The 23,629-nt window shown below is 37.8% G+C and overlaps 1 protein-coding gene and 1 long non-coding RNA gene across 2 annotated transcripts; one reads left to right on the top strand and one right to left on the bottom strand.

Moving 5' to 3' along the window:
* Window positions 1-7,698: 7,698 nt before the first annotated feature.
* On the bottom strand, window positions 7,699-13,469 carry EVX1 (even-skipped homeobox 1). The gene is made up of 3 exons (XM_040352918.1): window positions 12,971-13,469; window positions 10,351-10,592; window positions 7,699-8,279 (listed from the first exon to the last, which is right to left on the bottom strand). The coding sequence occupies exons 1-3, from the start codon at window positions 13,353-13,355 to the stop codon at window positions 7,755-7,757; spliced, it is 1,152 nt and encodes a 383-aa protein (XP_040208852.1). The 5' UTR covers window positions 13,356-13,469; the 3' UTR covers window positions 7,699-7,754.
* A 259-nt stretch (window positions 13,470-13,728) lies between these two features.
* On the top strand, window positions 13,729-16,341 carry LOC120940213. Its single transcript, XR_005749403.1, has 3 exons — window positions 13,729-14,194; window positions 15,757-15,892; window positions 16,118-16,341. It is a non-coding gene; the product is annotated as an uncharacterized LOC120940213 (long non-coding RNA).
* Window positions 16,342-23,629: the final 7,288 nt, after the last annotated feature.

Raw genomic sequence — 23,629 nt, 5'->3', positions numbered from 1 at the left:
TCTTTCAGTCTTGCATCATTCTCTATTCTTCAGCTTGCTCTGTTTTATTGAAAGCCATTATTTAGATTCCCTGCACACTGTCAGCTTCTCACAGTGTGTTTTAAAAGCTGCAGCAAGTCAGCTAAAGCCCATATCATTCCCTAGTTTGAGGGTGCCCAGCATCAATCCTACCCTTTCCTCTTCAGCCAACCTGCCCCATGCCTGCCCTAGTCTATCATTATATTTCAGGTTTTTTTTCGATCATATAGTCTAAACATGGCATGTAGATGTTACCTAGGGTGGTCTGCTTTTTTAAGGGTGCTACTACATACAGCTATGATCTGCTTACATTGCGTAAAGAAGTATTTACACCCAGCGATGACGTCACTCGGTCTAACATAATGAAAACATAAATGTTTTATTTAACACATTTTATTAGCATATTGATGAAAGGGGAGATCACTGAACCAGGGAAGATATATATATATATATATATATATATATATATATATATATATATATATATATATATATATATATTTATATATATATATATATATATATACAACGATCTTCAGCTTTAAACAGCAGCAACAGTTTCCGATGAGTCCTTTCGCAAATCAAGAGCCATATAGGTTTAGAAAGGACATGTTTTTTCTGAAACTTTAATAAATAACATCCTGAGATTGCTACAATCTCTGATTTGGACTTTATGGGCTCTCCTTATAAATGTTCTCACACAAGATTCACAAATTTGCTATACCCAAGATCAATCATTATTCTAATTGGGATTCTTGTGGTAAAACATGTAGAAATAGACCTTATGGGGTTCATTTAGGAATAGCAAATACACTGATCACTTTGCAAGTGAATTCCCCCCAGAGCTTAGTGAATGGAGAAAAGCTCTGCTGGCTTCCATCATCCAATCACGTGCAAGCAAAAATGCTATTTTTTTGAGAGAGAGAGAGAGAGAGAGAGAGAGAGAGAGAGAGAGAGAGAGAGAGAGAGAGAGAGAGAGAGAGAGAGAGAGAGAGAGAGAGAGAGAGAGATAGATCTATATATATATTTCATTTTTCTACTTTTTTTTTCTGGTGCACCTGGTAGCCAATCAGCTTCTAACTTCAACTTGTTTGATTAAGCTTGACAAATGTAAGATGATTGGTTTCAATGAAGATCTGCACCGGATTTTGCACTCTCTAATTTTAGTACAAAGAATAAAAATACACAAGCCCTTCTAGTTCAGAGGTCTGCTGACTTTTTAAACAAAGGGCCAGTTTACTGTCCTTCAGGCTTTAGGGGGGCTGAAATGTGGTCAGTGTGAATAGAAAATGTTCCAGCATCCCTGGCAGTAAACACTGCCCTGTCACTGTTTTTAACAGGAGGAATAGTGGCCCGTTGTTGGTTTTAACAGGAGGAACAGTGCCCCATGGTTGGTATCAATGGGGTGAATAGTGCCCCATGGTTGATATCAATGGGAGAACTAGTGCCCCATTGTTGGCATCAATGGGAGGAATAGTGCCCTATCGACAGTTTCAGTGGCAGAAGGAATGCCCCATCATTAGTCTTAGTAGTAGAAATAGTGCCCAATCTATGGTGTCAGTGGGAGGAAGGGTGCCCAATTAATGGTGTCAGAGTGGGAGGAATGGTGCCTCATCATTGATGTCAGTAGGAGGGATAGTGGTACAAGGGCCAGATAGGGGCAAGCAAAGGGCCACAGATTGGAGACCACTGTTCTAGTTCAACCAACAGAAGGAATAAAATAAATATTATATATATATCTATATATATATCTATATATCTATATATATATATCTATATCTATCTATCTATCTATCTATATATATATATATATATATATATATATATATATATATATATATATATATATATATATATATATTACACACAGTTCGTCCAGAGGAAGGCACAGAAAACAACAACAATAGAGCATGATCCAATTTGCTCCAGCAGGGGAAAAAATTCCCTGGCTCAACTTTACCTATACATATTAGTATCCAGTTATATCCAGGTGTATCTAGGAAAGAATCCAGGCCTTTCTTAAAACAATCTACTAAGCTGGCCAGAACCAGCTCTTTAGGGAGTCTAGTAAATAAGTGTGTGTGTATATATATATATATATATATATATATATATATATATATATATATATATATATATATGAATTATTGTTTGTGTGCATTATATATATATATATATATATATATATATATATATATATATATATATATATATATATATATATATATAAAAATTATTGTTTGTGTGCATTTGTATGTGTCACACAATCTGATGGGAAAATATTATTCTAATGTTAGCCTGATATAAAGATAGAAATGTAAGCCAACAAGCCGACTTGGCATTCTTTGATTTTGCAGGTTCTGGGGATAGTGCCATCCTTTTGACCCCAAGTCCTGGGTCGTATTACAAAACGATTAACACATTTTAGCTGAGAGTGAATAGATCAGGACATGTTTGTGGAACAAAGGTCCAGGGGACTGTTCATTAAACCATTGTAGTTGGCAAGCTGGTGAGCAGGCTGACATATGGTATTGGGTACATGCAGTGACTGCTCAACTTGAGTAAAATAATGTAACAAATCGAGCAGGAGAGTAATTGAAAACAAAGGGACTGTCAGGTGTGATGAGAGAGGCTGGATTGGCCCCCAGTGATGGAGGAACCACATGTGGTCAGGGCACACAGGGCTCACCCCTAAGCGTTGTCACCCTGCAGGCCACTTGCTACCATTCCAATGATCGCTCCCCACACTAACCAGCAGATTTCTCCTCTAATTTGACATTAAGTCGAAGAGCAGATGAAGGCATGACTGATTACACCCAGAAACTTTCCTGTACACCGTGTAAATTTAGTTAACCAGATCTCCAGTGGGATGATAAATTATTAACCAGCTATTCATATCCTCCCTCCCTTTTTTCCTCGGCTGTTAGCATTGAGCTTTTATTCTAAACATGTAGTTTGCAATCAGTTTGGTCACACTTACAAGAACACGCTTTAATAAGGCAATCAATCACATACTAACAACCAGGGGATGTCGGGGACTGGGCTCAGTTTGCCTTGTATGAATGTAGCATCCTCTGGGATCTCTACAAGTACTTAACCAGATTCTCCTTATCCTTGCAGAGGCCAACACAGCTTCTTCTGCTGGAAATAAGCCACATAATAATACGACTAAAGTGCTTTCTCCCTCTAATACCTTTTCCAAATGACTGCCATAGGAAGAAGCAATATGGTGAAGGTTACTGAATTCGTTCACATGCTGGGCGACACATAGCAGGACAAGCCAGCTCCATACAAGAATTTGTGAACATGTTCAGATTCATGATCCTGATACAATTACCCAGGAAATGCAGTCAATTAAATGCTTCTGAATGGGCTTATCATTGATCTTATATATGTTAATATTGCTTTGGACATCTCATTTGCCTCCTTGTTAAACCCAAGTCCTGTGCTTCCCAGCCACCTGCAGCAAGCCTATTTACCTGCCATGAGTTATTTAGCTGCAGGAAAGCTTTGCAGCCTATCTTCTTTTCCTTCTCTGTGCTTTTATGAGGTTGTCAGGCTTATTTAGTAAGGGAAGGAGCAGTGTACCTAATGAAGTAACCCACAGCAACCAATCAGTAGTCTTCTCTAAATGCTGTGTTTAGCCTTTGTATGGTGTAATAACCCAGAACAAACACATAGCAATCATTATTGCTTATTCTGTTTACTCTTTACAATAACGTAAGCAACTAAAACCAATTAGCAGGGATCTGTCATTGTTTTGCCTTCTCAGTACAAAGTGTTATAACCCACAGGCATCGATCAGCAATTATCCCTCATTGCTTTGTCTATCCTCAACAAAGTGTAATATTCTATATACCCAATCAGCAGTCATCTCTCATTGCTCTGCCTATCCTCAACAAAGTGTAATATTCTATATACCCAATAAGCAGTCATCTCTCATTGCTCTGCCTATCCTCAACAAAATATAATATTCTATATACCCAATCAGCAGTCATCTCTCATTGCTCTGCCTATCCTCAACAAAGTGTAATATTCTATATACCCAATCAGCAGTCATCTCTCATTGCTTTGTCTATCCTCAACAAAGTGTAATATTCTATATACCCAATAAGCAGTCATCTCTCATTGCTCTGCCTATCCTCAACAAAATATAATATTCTATATACCCAATCAGCAGTCATCTCTCATTGCTCTGCCTATCCTCAACAAAGTGTAATATTCTATATACCCAATCAGCAGTCATCTCTCATTGCTTTGTCTATCCTCAACAAAGTGTAATATTCTATATACCCAATCAGCAATCATCTCTCATTGCTCTGCCTATCCTCAACAAAGTGTAATATTCTATATACCCAATCAGCAGTCATCTCTCATTGCTTTGTCTATCCTCAACAAAGTGTAATATTCTATATACCCAATCAGCAGTCATCTCTCATTGCTCTGCCTATCCTCAACAAAGTGTAATATTCTATATACCCAATCAGCAGTCATCTCTCATTGCTCTGCCTATCCTCAACAAAGTGTAATATTCTATATACCCAATCAGCAGTCATCTCTCACTGCTTTGCCTATCCTCAACAAAGTGTAATATTCTATATACCCAATCAGCAGTCATCTCTCATTGCTCTGCCTATCCTCAAAAAAGTGTATAATCCTATAGAAACCAATCAGCAGTCATCTCTCATTGCTCTGCCTATCCTGAACTAAATGTATTATCTCATAGCAACCAATCAACTGTCATCTCTCATTGCTCTGCCTATGCTCCACAAAGTGTATAATCCTATAGAAACCAATCATCTCTCATTGCTCTGCCTATCCTCAAAAAAGTGTATTATCTCATAGCAACCAATCAACAGGCATCTCTCATTGCTCTGCTTATCCTCAACAAAGTGTCAAATCCTATAGAAACCAATCAGCAAGCATCTCTCATTGCTATGTCTATCCTGAACAAAGTGTATCATACTATAGCAACCAATCGCCAGTCATCTGTCATTGCTCTGCTAATCCTATACCAGTGTAATATGAAAGAGCAATAATTTAACAATCACATGTCATTAATCTGCTTATGTTATATAAAGTGTAGTATCCCATAGCAACCAATCAACCATCATCTGCCATTGTTCTGCTTAAAGTGATTGTAAATGATCACAAACACAACCCATTCAGTTTAAAATAGAAATGAAAGGCAAAACATTTTTGTATAGATATAAACAAAAAAAAAAGTGATCACATTCCCTCTGTTCTCATCTCCATAAGAGCTAGAGGAAGCAGCAGCACACTGAGCTTCCCAGTGAATGGCTGAAGGGGGGCGTGTCAGGACAAGTCTAATCATTGGAGGAGAATACACTCCCAGCATATCTAGAGAACTGACCACAGTGTGCTCTCCTGCTTAGTGTGGGCAGTTTTTAATAGTAAAGCAGAGGGACTAAAAAAACAAGGATTTCACAGAAGGGAAGCAATACAAAGAGAACAAGATACTTTATAATACAAGTACCTGGTACAGCAAGCACATATCAGGGGTAACAAACGCTTATAAAGCGTGGTATCCCATTGCAGACAATCAACCATCATCTGACATTACTGTTTTTACATTATATAAGGTGTAGTATCCCATTGCAACCAATCAACAATCATCTGTCATTGTTCTGCCGAAAATCGTAGTATCTCATAGCAACCAACCATCTATCATTATTCTGCTTATATCAAGTATGGCATCCCAACATCCAATCTACAAACATTGCTTTTTCTATTCAATACAAGTAACCTATAGTGACTTATGATCCATCATCTAGTATTGTTCTGTCTTCTGTAAGCATGTGACATATGATTGGTTGATATGGGTTAGTGCCCATCTGTGTACTGTAGAACCAGTTGGTTAATATAAATGATTGTACATCACTGTTTTTCCCTTGCCAAACTCTCCAAAAATGATTATTATTATTTTTTTGTAATTTTATAAAAGATCAAATGACACGGTTGCCCATGATGCTAATATCGATGATTGTAAATGTCCTAAATTGTGTAATATTTCAAGTTTTAAAAGAAAACCTGGCACCAAGAAATGCTGGAACATGCAGCAGTTCGCTGTGATAAACTGGCATGTTTTGCAATATGTCAGTATGAAGATGAATGTCTCAGTGTATTAAATTACTCAGCCATGGCTGAATATTACTCCTGCAAGCCTTCCACCCCACATGCGGCTTTCTACTACCGACGGAGATTTACATACAATTTACCAGCACTGGAAAACTCACATGAAAAATCAAGCTGTGTTTACTTGCTTTCTGTCTATTCTATTCTTCTTTCTTTTTTTTTATAGGAATGTTTATATTCAAATTTACATTTTTGTCTGTAATTTGTAGTCGGAAACCAGATTGCTACCGACAAAAAGTAATGTATGGATTTGGTATTATGAAAACATATGCAGGTTCATCAGTGTATTACATCTAATTGGAAACCACCCTGAATAAATCATAATATTCCATAAGATCGGTGACATCTTTTAGAAAAAAACGATTACAATTATTCCTTGTGATTAATTTTATTGCGAATTTCAGCAGATTATTGTAACAGTGTTTATCATGTTGTTGTTATTGTTATAATTTTGGACGGTGCTGAAAATCATTTTTACAAAACAAAAAAAATAAAATAAAATAAACAAAAACATTCTTGGCAAAGGAATGCTCTACCCATTCCTGAAACACGTCAAAGGACATTCAAACGTTAGACAGGTAGACATTTCCATTTGAGCTTCACATGTGCAACAAAAGCAAATATAAATAAACAAATGACATGTAAACTGAACATCCCTGATCATCAAATATGGAGCACAACATAGATATAAAAAAATATATAAATAGAATTAAAAGTATAAACTAAAATCCTCATCGTGATTTGGTGAAGATTTGTACACAAGCATAATGGATGGAGGCTGTTAACAGTGTGCCTGGGCACTAATTTGCAGAGGTGGGCGCCTGTCTGCAGAGCTTTGGCGACATAATCCCTTCCCTATGCGGCTTGTTAAGGACTAGCAGAAGGTTTGCACTCTGGGAAAATTATTATACATCCAGAAAGGTCCTCCTTACATATACATCACTTGATAATTTAATCAGTGTGCTCACTTTTCAGCAGCTGAGGATAAACCATTGCCATTCCTTATACAAATATTGTAGTTCTCTGCACGGCTCAGACATTACCCCAAGCCCAGTGTTTATTCAAAAAAAAAAAAAAAAATGAGCTTAAAATACAAAAACTGCGAATTTCTGCTGTAAGAACCATTCATAGAAGGTGTCATAAATCGGTGGTTGGATAAAGAGGCAGTACATTGCAAAGTAACAATGTATCATCTTAATACTGTGTTTTGTTGATACTTTAAATGTATTTTGTACATTTGGGGGAAAAATCACATTAATAACCTTATTGTTCTGTGTTAACTTAATATTCAAGTATCCCAGCATTGTAATCCTAAAATCTACACGTCTGCCATTTTGTTACTGACACAGAATAAACAAAAGTGTGGCAATGCCTATAAAATATTCACTCTTTAAAAGTAGTCCTTTGTCTTCTTGAAGATAATGAGCTAATTTTATAGTAAAGTCATTGATCTGGAGGAGAAAGCCTGTGACAACCTGAAAGGTCCTGGAATGCCACCTCTTGACAGTGTCCCCCCCCCCCCCCCAAAATAGACATTGGCAAGCTAGGTAGCTCAGTCAGGGGGAGAGAGTAGGTCCATCTTATCTGGTCAGTGGTACCTCCTCTCTCTGGTCTAGAGGAACAGATGATTTGCTCAGGACCGAAGGAGTGAAAGTCAGGAAGGAGTCTGATCTTGTAGAGGAGGAGCAGGTAAAGTCAGAGCCTGCAGGCCTTTGTGCTAGCCCATTGGAAGAGCTGGAGTGGCATGCCAAACAGGAGCAAGGGTTGCCCCCAGTACCAAGTCCATGAGCAGGTGTGGCATAGATGGATGGGTGTCGGAATGCACATAAGAGTTCTGGTCTAGGATAAGGGTGAGAGAGGACTCTGAAGGTATCCAGTGGTCTCAGTGGTGAGCTGAAAGGATTGGCAGGTGAAGCTGTAGTAGTGCCAAGACCCATGTGAGAGTAGTAAGGAAGAGGTATATGAGATGGGAAAGGGTAAGGTAGATTGCCAGTGGCAGCTGCATGGCTCATCATGTAAGTGTAGAAGGCTGGGTCTGCTGGGTGAGGCCAGGTCATTGCCAACCGCTGTCGCTTGTCCTTCATCCTTCTGTTCTGAAACCACACCTGTGAACAGAAAAGAACATATTTAGAATAAAGTCAGCCTTCAGAACAATAATGAATGTGGGGGAACATATTCAATTGGAACTTCACTGTATCAATCAACATTGACTATTTTTAAACCTTATGTTGCTGGCATTAGTAAATAGATAGGGAAGTATATCAGATTTACTTGTTTTAAACTTTTATTTTTTGACTTACTGTCTGGTTTCCAGGCCTAGGTAAATAATTTCATACATCCTAGGAGTCTTCAGGAAGGGAGGAGGTGTTTCCACAGCTAGGCACACCCTCCTGCCTGTATGCCTGAGCTAAGGGCAGATGAATCCCAGGAAGTAAATGCTACATGAATCATATGCCCTTCCTCAAGATTGCTACGAAGATCCCTAGGGTGGAATAATACCTTGATAGGGATTTCTGGCAGGTTAACGTCTGTGGACCAAGACCCCCATGCTGGAGTAACATCTTGATGATGGTCTCAATAAAGTTAAAATACATGGACCAAGACCCCCCCCCCCCCCCCCAGGCTGGAATATTACCTTGAGAGTGGTCTCTGACAGGTTAAAATACATGGACCAAGACCCCTGTGCTAGAATAATACCTTGAGAGTGGTCTCTGACAGGTTCAAATACAAGGACCAAGACCCCCCGGGCTGGGATAATACATTGTTGGTGGTCTCTGGTAGGTTAAAATATGTGCACCAAGACCCCCAGGCTGGAATTATACCTTCTTAGTGATTTCTGGTAAGCTAAAATCTGTGGGCCAAAACCTTCATGGTTGTCCCTGGCAGGTTAAGGATGTGGACCTAGGCCTCCAGGCTGGAATAATAGCTGGATGGTGATTTCTGTCAGGATCAACTTTGTGGACCAAAACCCCCAGGATAGAATAACAATTTGATAGTGGTCTCTGGCAGATTTATATATGGACCAAGGCCCCCAGGCCAGAATCATACCTTCAGAGTGGTCTGTAGGTTTCTAGACCCAAACCTTGATGGGTCTACAAACTTCTCAGGCTGCAATAATGCCTGGCCTCTGGCAGGTTAAATACATGGACCAAAACCCCCAGGCTGGAATAATACCTTCAGAGCAGTCTGTAGGTTTGCACACTCAAACCATGATGGTGGACTCTGGCAGGTTAAATATGTGATCCAAGGCCTCCAGGCTGAAAAAATACATTGATGGGGATTTCTGGAAGGTTAAACTTTGTGGACCAAACACCCAGGATAGAATAATAGTGGTCTCTGGCAGGTTAAAATACATGTACCAAGACCTTCACACTGGAATAATACCTTGATGGTGATTTCTGTCAGGTTAAACCTTGTGGGCCAAAACCCACATAATGGAATAATACTTTGAGAGTGGTCTCTAGCAGGATAAAATACATAGACCAAAACCCTCAGGATGGAATAATACTTTGAGAGTGGTCTCTGACAGGATAAAATACATGGACCAAGACCCTCAGGCTGAAATAATACCTTGATGGTGATTTCTGGTAGGTTAACCTGGTGGACCAAAAACCACATAATGGAATGACACTTTGAGAGTGGTCTCTAGCAGGATAAAATACATGGACCAAGACCATCAGGATGGAATAATACTTTGAGAGTGGTCTCTGGCAGGATAAAATACATGGACCAAGACCCTCTGGCTGGAATAATACATTGATGTTGATTTCTGGCAGGTTAGCCTTGTGGACTGAAACCCCCAGAATGGAATAATACTTTGAGAGTGGTCTCTGGCAGGATAAAATACATGAACCAAGACCCTCAGGCTTGATGTTGATTTCTAGAAGGTTGAACCTTGTGGACCAAAACCCCCAAGATGGAATAATATTTTGAGAGTGGTCTCTGGCAGGAAGAAATACATGGACTAAGACCCCCCAGGCTGGAATAAAATTTGAGAGTGGTATCTGGCAGGATAAAATACATGGACTAAGACCCCCAGGCTGGAATAAAACCTTGAGAGTGGTCTCTGGTAGGATAAAATACATGGACTAAGACCCCCCAGGCTGGAATAAAACTTGAGAGTGGTCTCTGGTAGGATAAAATACATGGACCAAGATCCCCAGGCTGGAATAATACCTTTATAGTGGTCTCGGGTAGGTTCAAGGCTGCAGCCAGTTCACACCTCCTGGGCCTTGACACGTAGTTCTCCCTGTAGAACTCCTTCTCCAGACGTCCTATCTGCTCCCTGGTGAAGGCTGTCCTGTATCTCCGCATCTGGTCCGCAGAACATGACATAGAGCTCTGAGACCCTCCGCTTCCTTTGGATGGATCGCTGCCATTCTGAATCGGGCTGCCCCCCATGCTGTCCGAGCACTGACCTGCACAGAACGATCACAAGTCATTAACTCCATTCATGACCTACCCAAGCCTCAGTGGCACCTTTACTAGCAACCCCTCTGTGCCCTTCATGGGCATCAAAAGCTATCATTCAAATCCAAATGATAAAAGCTATCATTAGACGTTATTATTAGAAGTATCTAAGAACTAAACTGGACAATTCTACAAAAACAAGACTGTAAAATGCACATTAAAATATATTCATCAAATTAATAATATCCAGATCCTCGGGGGCTAGTGAAATGCACACAATATTTTTCATAGACCCTCGGGTCACCTGGCACTGGAAGGAATGGATGGAAGTCGGGAGATGGTCCATTAAGCAGTAGAGCAGCAATGACAGGTCTATGTGGAACTATAAGAGACATCATCAGTCGTAACCCCTAAATTAGCGTGCATGTACCAATTTCACACCAATCTGTTCAGGCGGCCATGCAATTCAACAATCTATCTGCTGCCCAATAAATTATGGATAACGACAACCCGAATAGATGTCTTGTAATGAAGATACATGTCCATTATACTGGAGCAGCCTGTAGATACAAAGCAGATGGACACTGCACAGCTATGTGTTCCCCAGAAGGTATAAAGATGGCCATCAGAATTAAAAATGCCTTCAGAATGATTGTTGGTCTAGAGACAAAGGACATTTGTAAGTTGCTTATTGATGGGCCGGAGTTTAGCAAGGTGTGAAGTCTACCTGGGCTCCTCAAAGTCATGTCTGGGCTATGGGAGGGTCATCTGACTGGTGTCCTTTCAAATTCAGCCTGGGCTTTGTGTGTCAGACACCTGAGTCTCCTTTAACATCCAAGAGACAATTTGTGAGCTGGCGCCAGCTACTTGTGAAAGTCAGGGGCTACTAGGGGTCTGCGAGGAGGGGCACTACCTAGGCAGGCAGGAGACTCCAAACCCCATGGCATTGTCTTTATGGTTACCTATACACAACGGCCCAGACAAGCTTCCTCATCCTAACCTTTGATCTCTGACACAGGCAAAGGTGTCAAACAACCTAGAGACCAGCATGCTCCCAGGCCCTGGCACCAGCCTTATGTGTTATTTTAGGTGCCTAATATCTTCTTAAAAGATATCCATTCTAATATTCAGAAACAAATATTAAATATTTTGGACTGTTATAATGTGCAGAAAGGATGGTCCTGCACGTGTATGATCAACCTCAACATCTCTGTATATCTTCATTTACTATAAAATCAGCATAGCTCTCAATTGTATCTGAAACATTAGCTAAAAATGTAAACAATCTTATCAATATAATCAATATCAAGCTCACACCCAATACAGAAAATACAGAAAATATTTTTGTGTGTTGCATACAGTCACAAATTGTTGCTCTAAGTTGTGTACAATAAGCTAAATAAAAAAATAAACAATATATATATATATATATATATATATATATATATAGAGAGAGAGAGAGAGAGAGAGAGAGAGAGAGAGAGAGAGAGAGAGAGAGAGAGAGATCAATTCATTCCATATCATGAACAGTAACTGAATACATGAAGGAACAGATAGTAGAGAGATAGGCAGTATGTATAAACACGATCAATGTTGAAGTACATTGAGAAATGGATAGATGAGAGCATATGTCTAGGACAGATAGGTAGATAGATACATAGATAGACAGTATGTATAAACATGAAAAATAATCAAATACATTTAGTAATGGACAGATGATAGTGAAATGATAGATAGATAGATAGATAGATAGATAGATAGATAGATAGATAGATAGACAGATAGATAGATATTATGAGCAATAACTAAATACATTAGGAAATACATTAGATGATAGGTAGATAGATAGATAGACAGACAGATAGATAGATACACAGATAGTGTATAATTTAGAATATATATATATATATATATATATATATATATATATATATATATATATATATATATATATATATATATTAACTGATCGAATGGATAGATAGATAGATATATAGATAGAAAGATTTGTTAGATAGATAGACACACTATTCTATGTGTATAATTACAAGCAAAAGAAAAAACTGAATAAAGGGACAAATAGATAGAGATACATAGATACAGATCAATAAATAGATAGATAGAGATAGAAAGAGATACAGATCAATAGATAGATAGGGATAGACAGAGATATAGATCAATAGACAGATAGATAGAGATAGAAAGAAAGAGATTCAGATCAATAGATAGATAGATAGATAGATAGATAGATAGATAGATAGATAGATAGATAGATAGATAGATAGATAGAGATAGAAAGAGATTCAGATCAATAGATAGATAGATAGATAGATAGATAGATAGATAGATATGGTAGGTAGTACGGTAGGTGGTCGTGACCCCGCACCTTTGCTGTGCTGGTAGTCGCTGCTGGCCGTCGTGCAGTCCGGGGTACAGCTGACTTCGATCTCCTCGTAGAAATCCGATTCGGTGTCGGAACTGCTGTGATGTCCTTTCCCGGATAAGGAGTCGGGATGGGGAGAGGAGAGGCGCAGGGCTGGCGATCTTCTGCCCGCTCTGGTGCCCGATACAACCTCCACCTCCTCCTCTGCTTTCTCTCTGGGTGCCAAGGGGCCAGATCTAGGGCTCAGGCAACTTCTAGGATGCATTTTCTCCTGCGGCTCCTGAATGGGGCTTCCTACTGTGTCCGACAAATTAGATATTCTCTTGCCAACTAGAGTGCCAAGTTGACCTCCCTCCAGGAACATGACCATCTCCTTTCTGGCTTCCATTGTGTCTCTGAGTCAGCCAGGGAGGACTAGTGCTGGCAGCAGAGACAGGCAGATGAGCAATAGAGAGATGGAGCTGACCCTGTGCTGCCTGCACTCTTCTGTGCTGTACTGGCTCTGGGAGGGATCACCATTGCCCTCTTCTTTCTAAGCTGTCATCCTTAATGGTGCAATCGTCATTACAGTACCACTGCTGACGCCACTCATTGATTGCTGCTGGATAAATAGCAACGTCCGCCACCTTCAAGATGAAAGGAAAGCCGGAGCTAATGGTTTATGGTACTGATGCACCAGATGAACAAGGATGATGCAGAAAGTGTGAACAAAGATATACATCTGGAAACAAACAAGGACAAGAGTATCGTGCATTGTATTAGTGTTCCAGAGGGAACTCTCAGCACCACCATATAGCTCTCACCATTTCTATCACCCGATAATTAAGTATGCTTTTAGTTATTTCTTCCTTTGTTGCATAATTCATCAGAGGATCCATCATTTCCATTTTTTATATATATATTTTTTTTTACATAGAAAAGTCATTCTTCTAAGTTACATGCACTTATGTGTCATTGATGAGTGCCATAAGTGTCCTTTCTTTTTCCACTTATCTCTTAAAAACTTTTCTTTCTTGTCTTTTCCTGGTGAAGATAATCTGCTCACCCCTCAAGGACTGTATTGCTGCATTGCTAAAGATTCTCCAGATCTTCTTACTGTTCTTCATAAATATGAATAATTATTTATTTGTATTTATTTTCTTCAGATTTCTGAAATAGCGGATTTGTGAGCTGGCTGCACCATGCATCTATTGGGGTCGTTGCTGCTTTCTTTACCAGCCCAACAAGGTAATTGTAGTTGGCATTGTTCATATTTTTAAATACATTTTCTACATACACATTCATGCAAGAGAAAACTTCATTGTTTACTTCTCCATTTAATTGTATTGCAGATTTTGCTACATTAATGCCTGTATGGGTTTTAATCTTTGTAATATATACATTATAATACAAATCTATCTATATCTATATCTATATCTATATCTATATATATCTATATCTATATATATATATATATATATATATATATATATATATATATATATATATATATATATATATATATATATATATATATATATATATATATATATTATATAGATAGATAGATAGATAAATAGATATTCCATCTATCTAGATATCTATCTATCTATCTAGATATCTATATCTATATACATATATATATATATATATATATATATATATATATATATATATATATATATATATATATATATATATATATATATATATATATAGATAGATATATAGATATATAGATATATATCTATATAAATATTGATATATAGATATATTTTATATTTATATCTATATATTTTATAGATATATAGATATCTAGATATATATATATTTTATATATATATATATATATATATATATCTATACATTTTATATATATATATATATATATATATATATATATATATATATATATATGCATCTATCCTTTCATTCTCATTTTTATATATCCATACCTCTATCTATCCATCTTTATATATATATATATATATATATATATATATATATATATATATATATATATATATATATATATATATATATATATATATATATATATATATATAAAATGCATATATCCCTAATATGCATCAATATTATGTTATAATTCCTTGAAACCCATTAGGGCTAAATAAAATAAATAAAAAAAAGACTAAGACTAAGACTAAATATTTTCAAAATAAGTGACAGTGTTTTTCGGTAGAAGCCAATGAGATTTGAAAATTACAGCCACATGGCTGGAAATAAATAACCTTATCCTTGTATAAAGTTTATTTTTTGAACTGAGTCTACATTCAGGATTTCTTTTGTGATCCATTAAAATTAAAAATAGACAATTGGACAAAATTATTTTCTTTCTTTCTTTCTTTCTTTCTTTCTTTCTTTCTTTCTTTCTTTCTTTCTTTCTTTCTTTCTTTCTTTCTTTCTTTCTCTCTTTCTCTCTTTCTTTCTTTCTTTCTTTCTTTCTTTCTTTCTTTCTTTCTTTCTTTCTTTCTTTCTTTCTTTCTTTCTTTCTCTTTCTTTCTTTCTTTCTTTCTCACACTTATCCACAATTGTACAAACATTACACAATTATTAGACATCAATGTTTTTCTAAATATATATTAAATCACCAAACTATGTTTTAAATCTGTATTTATTGTATTAGAAAGGCAAAATATAGTTTCCACTCTGTCATTTAACATCCCCAGTTTTTTTTATAGACTGGCTGACTGTATTTTGATTTCCATCATAAAGCCGAGCCAGTGCTTTCACACAATCCTCAGAGTATAAAGAGCAGAAATATGAATGGTGTTTTTCTTTTCCTCCAGGGAGAAAGCTCAGTGAGCGCTTATGTATTTCTAGCACCATGTCCAGCGGTCTGCCATCTGGGTAATGGGGAAGCTTTTCTCTACTGGAGAGCTGGGAGCTGCTCTCATATCTTATAATAAGACGTGAAAAATAACAGTGAGTATCATATAGGATGGAAATTTAATAGATGGAAGAAAATAAAATGGATAAAAAAATGACACAGTCCCATGGCTAGCAATGTGAGCCCCCACTGATGTCTCATGTAAATGAGTCAGTAAATGGTAATCCAGTGAAAACTGTTTCACTTTACTAGCAGCAGATTTCAGGAATACAGTTGCAAAATAAGTGTTTCCCTTATTTTAAAGACCCTCTATGTTCCAGGAACAGGACTTTCTAGCACCTTATTGGAAGAGGACTGGCTGTCTGCTCTTTCTCAGCCCTTGGCTCCTTCCTCCCCACCAATTGAAGTCTATTAGGACAATGAGCAGGTAAAGCCTCATAGCGATTTTTCTTCCATTGTATTCATTTAAAGCGATGCTCATTATAAGACATGCTAGCAGCGCCTTGGATGGGGCATATGCCAGGCACAACTATTGACTGATGCTCTGTGAACTGCCACATAGCAGCTGGAGGCTCTATGCAAGTAATGCATGGTTGCCTTTAACCTCTTGGGTGCCAGGCTAATGGGGCTGCCAGTCAGCTGGCCAAAAGTGGGATAAGCAGACCTCTCCTTGGGGTTTCCCATTGTTTATAAATATATCTAGACTGTAGATAAATATTATTTGCAAGGTTTTCTATTTTGTTATTAGTAAGGAAATCAGATCTTTCTACAGAAATCTTTTTTTGTCGGTTTTACTCAGATTGTAGCATGTGTGTTCAAGTCTATTCAACCAGAAAAAAGCTCAGTTTTTGAAACTCTAAATATGATTCCAAGAATTGAATGCCACTAAAGGCTATACTTGTTTGAAGTATGTATTTAGGTGACACACACACAGAGTACATGTATCTCATATATAATTAATATTATTGTATATAAATATATAATAATAGATATATTTATTATACAAGATATATATATATATATATATATATATATATATATATATATATATATATATATATATATATATATATATATATATAAATATATATATACATACATAATATTAAATTCTCTATATCCCTCCATCCCTTTATCCATTTTGTTTGTGTGTACACAATCATTTTAGTGTGTCTATCTATCTATCTATCTTTTTTATCTATCTATCTATCCATTCCTTAATGTATTCAAATATTGTTCATGATGGTTATATATATATATATATATATATATATATATATATATATATATATATATATATATATATATATATATGAAATTATTATATACCCTGTTAAAGCCTAGCACTGTTTTTTTGTTTTTGTTTTTTTGCTATAAAAATACTCTAATGAGCGCTAGTCAGTGGTGACAGATTACCTTCTCCAATGGACCATTTTCAGCTCCCTATTTAGCCTGGAAAATATGTCCAAATGTTTGAATTGGGTACATGTCAGCTCTGCACTCACAGCGTTATGCAAAACTGAATTTAACTGCATGAGAAAATAGTGCAAAGTTTATACCTTGAAAAGAGAACAAACTTCAAGTTTATGAGCAAAAACCCTATAAATTCCTGAGATAAACATTTCTCTTTCACTAAGATACAAGCCAGCTTTATTGTATTCCAGGTCATGAAAATATAATTTCTTTATAAAATGATACTGTTGTGTGCAAAAGGGACGCCGTTCTGTATATGGACAATGTAATCTGCTGATATATAATATATTTAAAAAATATAGGATTACATATATTGGAAAATCTTAAGGCTGCACCCCTGCGGTGATTGCACTGTGCTTGAGCTATATGCAGTGTAGGAACAAAACAATACAGAGGTAATAGGAGTAAATAGGAGTAACGTTTTTTAGGGATAAAAAATAAAAAATAAAAAAAAAATACATAGGTAATAGGATAAATGCAGCACGTTAATATAATCACTAGTAGCATTTTATGTGCTGAAGTGAAAATCTGTGACTATGGAGCTATAATAGTGAATACATAGATATAATTGTGTGGTCAGGTGCACCAAATCCCAGCAATACCTACAATTCCGGAACAAGCATAGAAGACAGAAGTCTTCATAGTCCATATAGAAGAAACAACATAATTATAGTACTGTCTGATTGTTTCCTGGCTGTAACCAACACAACACAATTACTACTTTTTATAGCAATTACTACTATTTATAGTCACAATAGGCCAACATACAGTAAAACAATTAGTCTCATTTACACAAACACAGCCAAGGAGACAAGGAAGATATCTATAGTTTTCTACCTTTCTCCTGCACACAAGTGCTTACTGTATTTGGCTTGATCCATAATAAAAGGCAATAAGAATAGGAATTTCTTTTTTACTTTGTGCCACTCTCTATCTCTATTACTTTTTATATATGGTTTACTAAAGGGGGCAATTCTCTTGGCCAGGTGAATCTCTGGTAGCTTCTACAGCTATGTGTAGGGAAGCTCCTTTTTTTATTTAATTGGTCATGGTTGAGTGCTCAGTCACATTGGTGTGCTGTTCTGAGTTTTGCAGCCCAGACAAATTGCAGAGTACATGGAAACCATTGCTTTTAAATGGAAACCATTTTTGCATGTACGCGGCATTGTGGCGCGTTGTAAAAAAAATGGCGTGTTACATTTTTGTTGTGTGCAATCATTTTAATTCAATGCATTTATGTCTCTTTTACATCAGCCTGCATGCTCAAATATGTGTGTGCTGGTGTGCGTTGTGTATGGGCGCTGGGCTTTTACAACACATCAGGCCTCGTACACACGACCAAGTTTCTCTGCAAAAACCAGCAAGAAACTTGCTGGGATTTTTTTTTTGCCGAGGAAACCGGTCGTGTGTACACTTTTCGACGAGGAAACTGTCAAGGATCTCGTTGAGCCAAAAAGAGAGCATGTCTTCTTTTTCTTCGACGGGAATGGAGAAATTTGGCTCGCCGAGATCCTCGACAGCCTAACAAGGAACTCAACGAGCAAAACGATGTGTTTCGCCTGTCGAGTTTCTCGGCCGTGTGTACGAGGCTTCACACTTTTTACTTTTTTTTTTTTTTACTTTATTGTTTTATAAAATAACACATGGCAACACACCTAAATGCAGCCATAGAATAACATTGAGCTGCTTCTACAGGCAGAACACAAAACTCATGTAGAAGCAACATTTTTACCAGTGTGCATGCAGCCTAATAGTGTGAGCAGGGCACACAGAAAACTATTCTTTCAATGTGCCCTTGCGTTATTGTAGAGTGGCGCAGCTCAAAGGTTTGAACTGGTTCCTAAAGACATACAGGGAGGGATTTACTAAAACTGGTGCACATAGAATCTGGTGCAGAGGTGCATAGCAACCAATCAGCTTCTAACTTCAGCATGTTCAATTAAGCTTTGACAATACAACTGGAAAGCTGATTGGTTTAGCTGCACCAGATTCTGTGTGCACCAGGTTTAGTAAATCTCCACCACGGCAATGCACCTTACTACACCGCGCTTTGCCGCATGCATCATGGTTTGAACAAGCCCTCAGCATTTTCAGTGAATACTGGGTCACTAACCTGTAAGTGTAATGCCTCATATGGTGAGTTTTATTTACTAAAGGAGTTGAGAATTTTCACTCAATAATCTGATTCGCTTCAATTGTTCAATCATGTGAAAAGCTAATTTATATTTATTTATTACATGCTTAGGTTTTCAAAGTGAACGTAACTACAATTTTAGAAGGTGAAAATACTAGAGGAGTTGAGATTGCTCACACAATAAATTTTGTTAAGATTCTCTTAAAATTTGCATGAAAAACAAATCCCTGTAAACAGTATTTCATCTGTACATGATTGGAAAATGTAAATGAAAAGACCCTCAATGCCCATAGTAAGTCAGCCTCATTGAGTGAAGATTCTCAAATCTCTAAGTAAATAATTCTTATCAATTTTATATCATCCATGTGTCCATAATTAGGTAAAAATTTTCCTTATACCAAAATGCATTGATTCGTTTTAACAATCTTAATACTGTCAACAAAATCTCCAGCATCTTAAGCATGGATCAAAATTCAGCTGGTTCATAAGAGACCGGCGTAACTTCAATCCATGTACAGGCAAGGGCCCTGTTGTTTTATTTTTTATTTTTTTGCTTGACCAGCACCTCTGGCTATAGCCAACAGCACCGATCAGTGTATTCTGATGCTGGGGAATATCCCCCCACTGTTAGCATCAACGCTGTATCCTGGCCTAGACCAACAAGGCCCAGGCCTAGGGCAGCACTTTGCAGGGGGGCAGCACAAAAAGAGACCCTGCCGGCTTGCACTACACTGTTAGGCAAATAGATAAATGAGGCACAGATACTCAAATCAATAACACCACATCCCTGTATAGACAGAGAAAAGAGAAATTCGGGAGCGGGTAACAAACCCTGGGATTTTAATGGTGTTGGTAGTAGAAAATCAATCCAAAACAGTAAGATAAATACAAAAGTAATAATTTATTCATACATAGATTTTACATATAACAAAATACAAAACAAGACATGGATGGTCTCATTGATGGTATTAGCGACTAAAAAGTCGCAGAAGAACCTGTTGGAAGAGGCCCGACATGTTTCGCTCATTGAGCTTCATCAAGGGCAGTGCAACAAGCTATAAAATGAAGAAAAAAGAACAACGAGAATAAGGCATTGTATATATTGCCAAAAACAACAACAGTTTGAAAAACAACAACAAACCGCTGCTGTTAAAATACAAAATACATGGTGTATATTCAAAAAAATAATCAAGGGTCAAGCATTTGTAATACAAGTAGTTCATGAGAATACACTGTTAGGCAAATTAGTCTAGCGCCCCCTTAAAGTTGCCGCACTGATTCCCAGTATGTGGGCTTCCGGCATTCCGCCACTGTGGGGGGCGCTGCTTCTAATTTTGACTGTCCTATCATCCTGGACCACAAACCTTTCTCACTGTGCTATATGTTTCTGCTGCACCATTGGCATGGTTATATCTTCTTAGTCCTCTCCATAAAAATATCAGAAATGTGTGCTTAAAGTAGAACTATAGGCAACACTTTTTTTTTTCATTTTGGATAGAGTAAGGGGGGTTATAGCCCCTGTCAGTTTGTTTTTTACCATCCCTGTCCCATTGTGGAGATTTTCCTTCACTTCCTGCCTCATAGCCAAACAAGAAGTGAGAGGAAATCTATTTAAATTAAGGGAATCCATTGCCCCCCAGGCCCTCAGAACTAGTATCCCCACTCAAAAATGTCGAGGTGGGTCTTAAACAGCAAGGGGTGTGGCCTTAACAGGAAGGGGTGGGTCATATTTAAATTAGGGGGTGTACAAGTTTAGTCAGGCCTAGTGTAGCACAAAACGTAAATACACCACTGGTTAGAATACAATAGCTCAGCAGAGAGGATTCACTCATTCACACGGAGTGTATGGATGCAGGAATCGAGTCAGGTTTTTTCGTTCAACCCACTGGTGAGAGAAAACAGATTTATATATATTTATATTAGCCCCTATTCTCAAAAATGTTTACAGTCTATTGGCCTGTCAGAGTCACATACACACACTAAGGTTGGTCATACATTGTACAATTTTCTTTTAAATTTGCCAAAACCAAATACTAAACACTTTCAATCTGTATGCAATCAGGCAGGCCCTTGTTTGGGGTCAATTTCAAGTAAATTGAATAAGATTATTGTATAATGTATGGCCAGCCTAAGGTGAAGCATATGTGTTACAATCTGATCATACAATCTTAGTACATGCAACTTAAAATTTACCAAAACTATGCAATATGAGGACATAGTCTATCCAATCAATATGAAGGAAATCAGGCAGACCCTTGCACTACATAATGTTGTTAGATCTAAAGGTCGTAATATGTAATATGTAATACAATCAGATTGCAATATATGTGGTGGGCTTAACCTCCCTGGCGGTATTCCCGAATGTGGCTTGGGATTCAATTTCAGTACCATTAGCGGTAACCCAGAGCCACACTCGGGATTGCATCTCAGGATCCTGGTGCAGTGTACTTACCTTTTCCACAGGATCCTGCGATGTCCCCCGGCTGTGTCTGTGGGCTGTTTTCTCCACCTGATGCCTCTGTGTGCCGTGCTCCGTTCCCTGTGTGCGTCGTGACGCACGGGGGTGGAGCCCGGCAGCATATTCAAAAAGTACAAAATTCATAACACATACAGTACATTGTATTCTTACAGATTACATTACATTACTAATCATTTCACATCCAGGGGCGGACTGACAACTCATGGGGCCCCCGGGGAATAGGAGATTATGGAGCCCACAGGCAATAGATTATGGGGCCACACAGTATACATATACACACATATACACACACAGACACACAATATACACATACAGACACACAGTATACATACACACACTAAGGCTGCTTTCACATTGGGCTTTGGAGCCGCAGTGACGGTATAGCCGCGCTATTTGTAGCGCCACTATACCATCGTATTTACCGCGACATTCGGGTGCTATCGGTGCGGTATTAACCTCCGCTAGCGGCCGAAAAAGGGTTAATACCACCCGGGCGGTATTACCGCGGTTTCCCATTGATTTCAATGGGACGGCGCGGTATAGGAGCGGTAAACACCCCGCTCCTATACCGCTCCAAAGATGTGGCTAGCAGGACTTTTGGAGCGGTCCTGCTACCGCACCGCTTCAGTGTGAAAGCCTTCGGGCTATCACATTGAAGCCTGTAGGGCATGATTTTTTCATGCGGTATAGCAGCGCTATTTTACGCGCTGTACCACATGAAAAACGCATCAATGTGAAAGAGGCCTAAAGGTACTGGAGAAAGGATGTCGGTAAGGGACATTTCAGGGACAGATGTAAAAAAACACACATTTTTACATACTCTCACTGGTTTTACTGAGACTGGCAACCCTGATGGGGCCCCCTAGTGGCATGGGGCCCTCGGGCAGTGTCCGAGTGCCCAAATGGTTAGTCTGCCCCTGTTCACATCCCTTTTGTTCCTAGTGCTTTGTTCAATGCCCTGCATGCACTTTTAAATTATATATACTTATTTTTCTGCCTGGAAACTTTAGATTGTCCATGGAAACCAAAAAAAAAAAAACAATTGTCCCTTTACGTCAAAAGTGTTTTTAGACCAGCTAGAAAACAGCGATAGTAAATTAGAACACTTTCAGAATTGAGCAATAGTGAATCGTGGGAAAATTCATTTTAGTATTATTATATTATTATTTTTTATAATTATTTAATATATTATAATGAATGATTTTGTGTTTAAAACTTTATCCAACTTTTGTCTACTAGACTCTTGTTTGGACAGATTTAAGTGTGTTATTACTAAGAATTACAGGCCTTCAACATAAAACGTCAAATTGTACCGCTTTGAGATACCGCCAGGGTGGTTACGGGGATCATTCACACCAGAGCAGAACCACATGATAACCAAGTCTGAAAGGACTGTGGTATTTTTTTTTAGTGGTTCGGTTCAAATCTATACAATAGTAAGTAGTACACATTGACATTGGGGTTAACTTACTAAAGGCAGATAGACTGTGCACTTTGTAAGTGCAGTTGCACTCTGAAAGAGAATTTGCTCCAGAGCTTAGTAAATGAGGGGTAGCTCTGCTGACTTCCATCATCCAATCATGTGCAAGCAAAATGCATTTCTTTTCAAGTTCCCTTACATGTGATTGGGTATTATTTGCAAAGTGAAGATTCACTTAAAGGGTCACTAAAGGAAAACATTTTTTTTTGCTAAAATGACTGTTTATTGGGTATAGAGACATAATAGTTAACTGATTCCTTTTAAAA

Source organism: Rana temporaria, chromosome 5 (assembly GCF_905171775.1).
Source record: "Rana temporaria chromosome 5, aRanTem1.1, whole genome shotgun sequence".
In the NCBI taxonomy this organism is placed as follows: Eukaryota; Metazoa; Chordata; class Amphibia; order Anura; family Ranidae; genus Rana; species Rana temporaria.
This window is presented reverse-complemented; position numbering and strand designations above follow the sequence as displayed.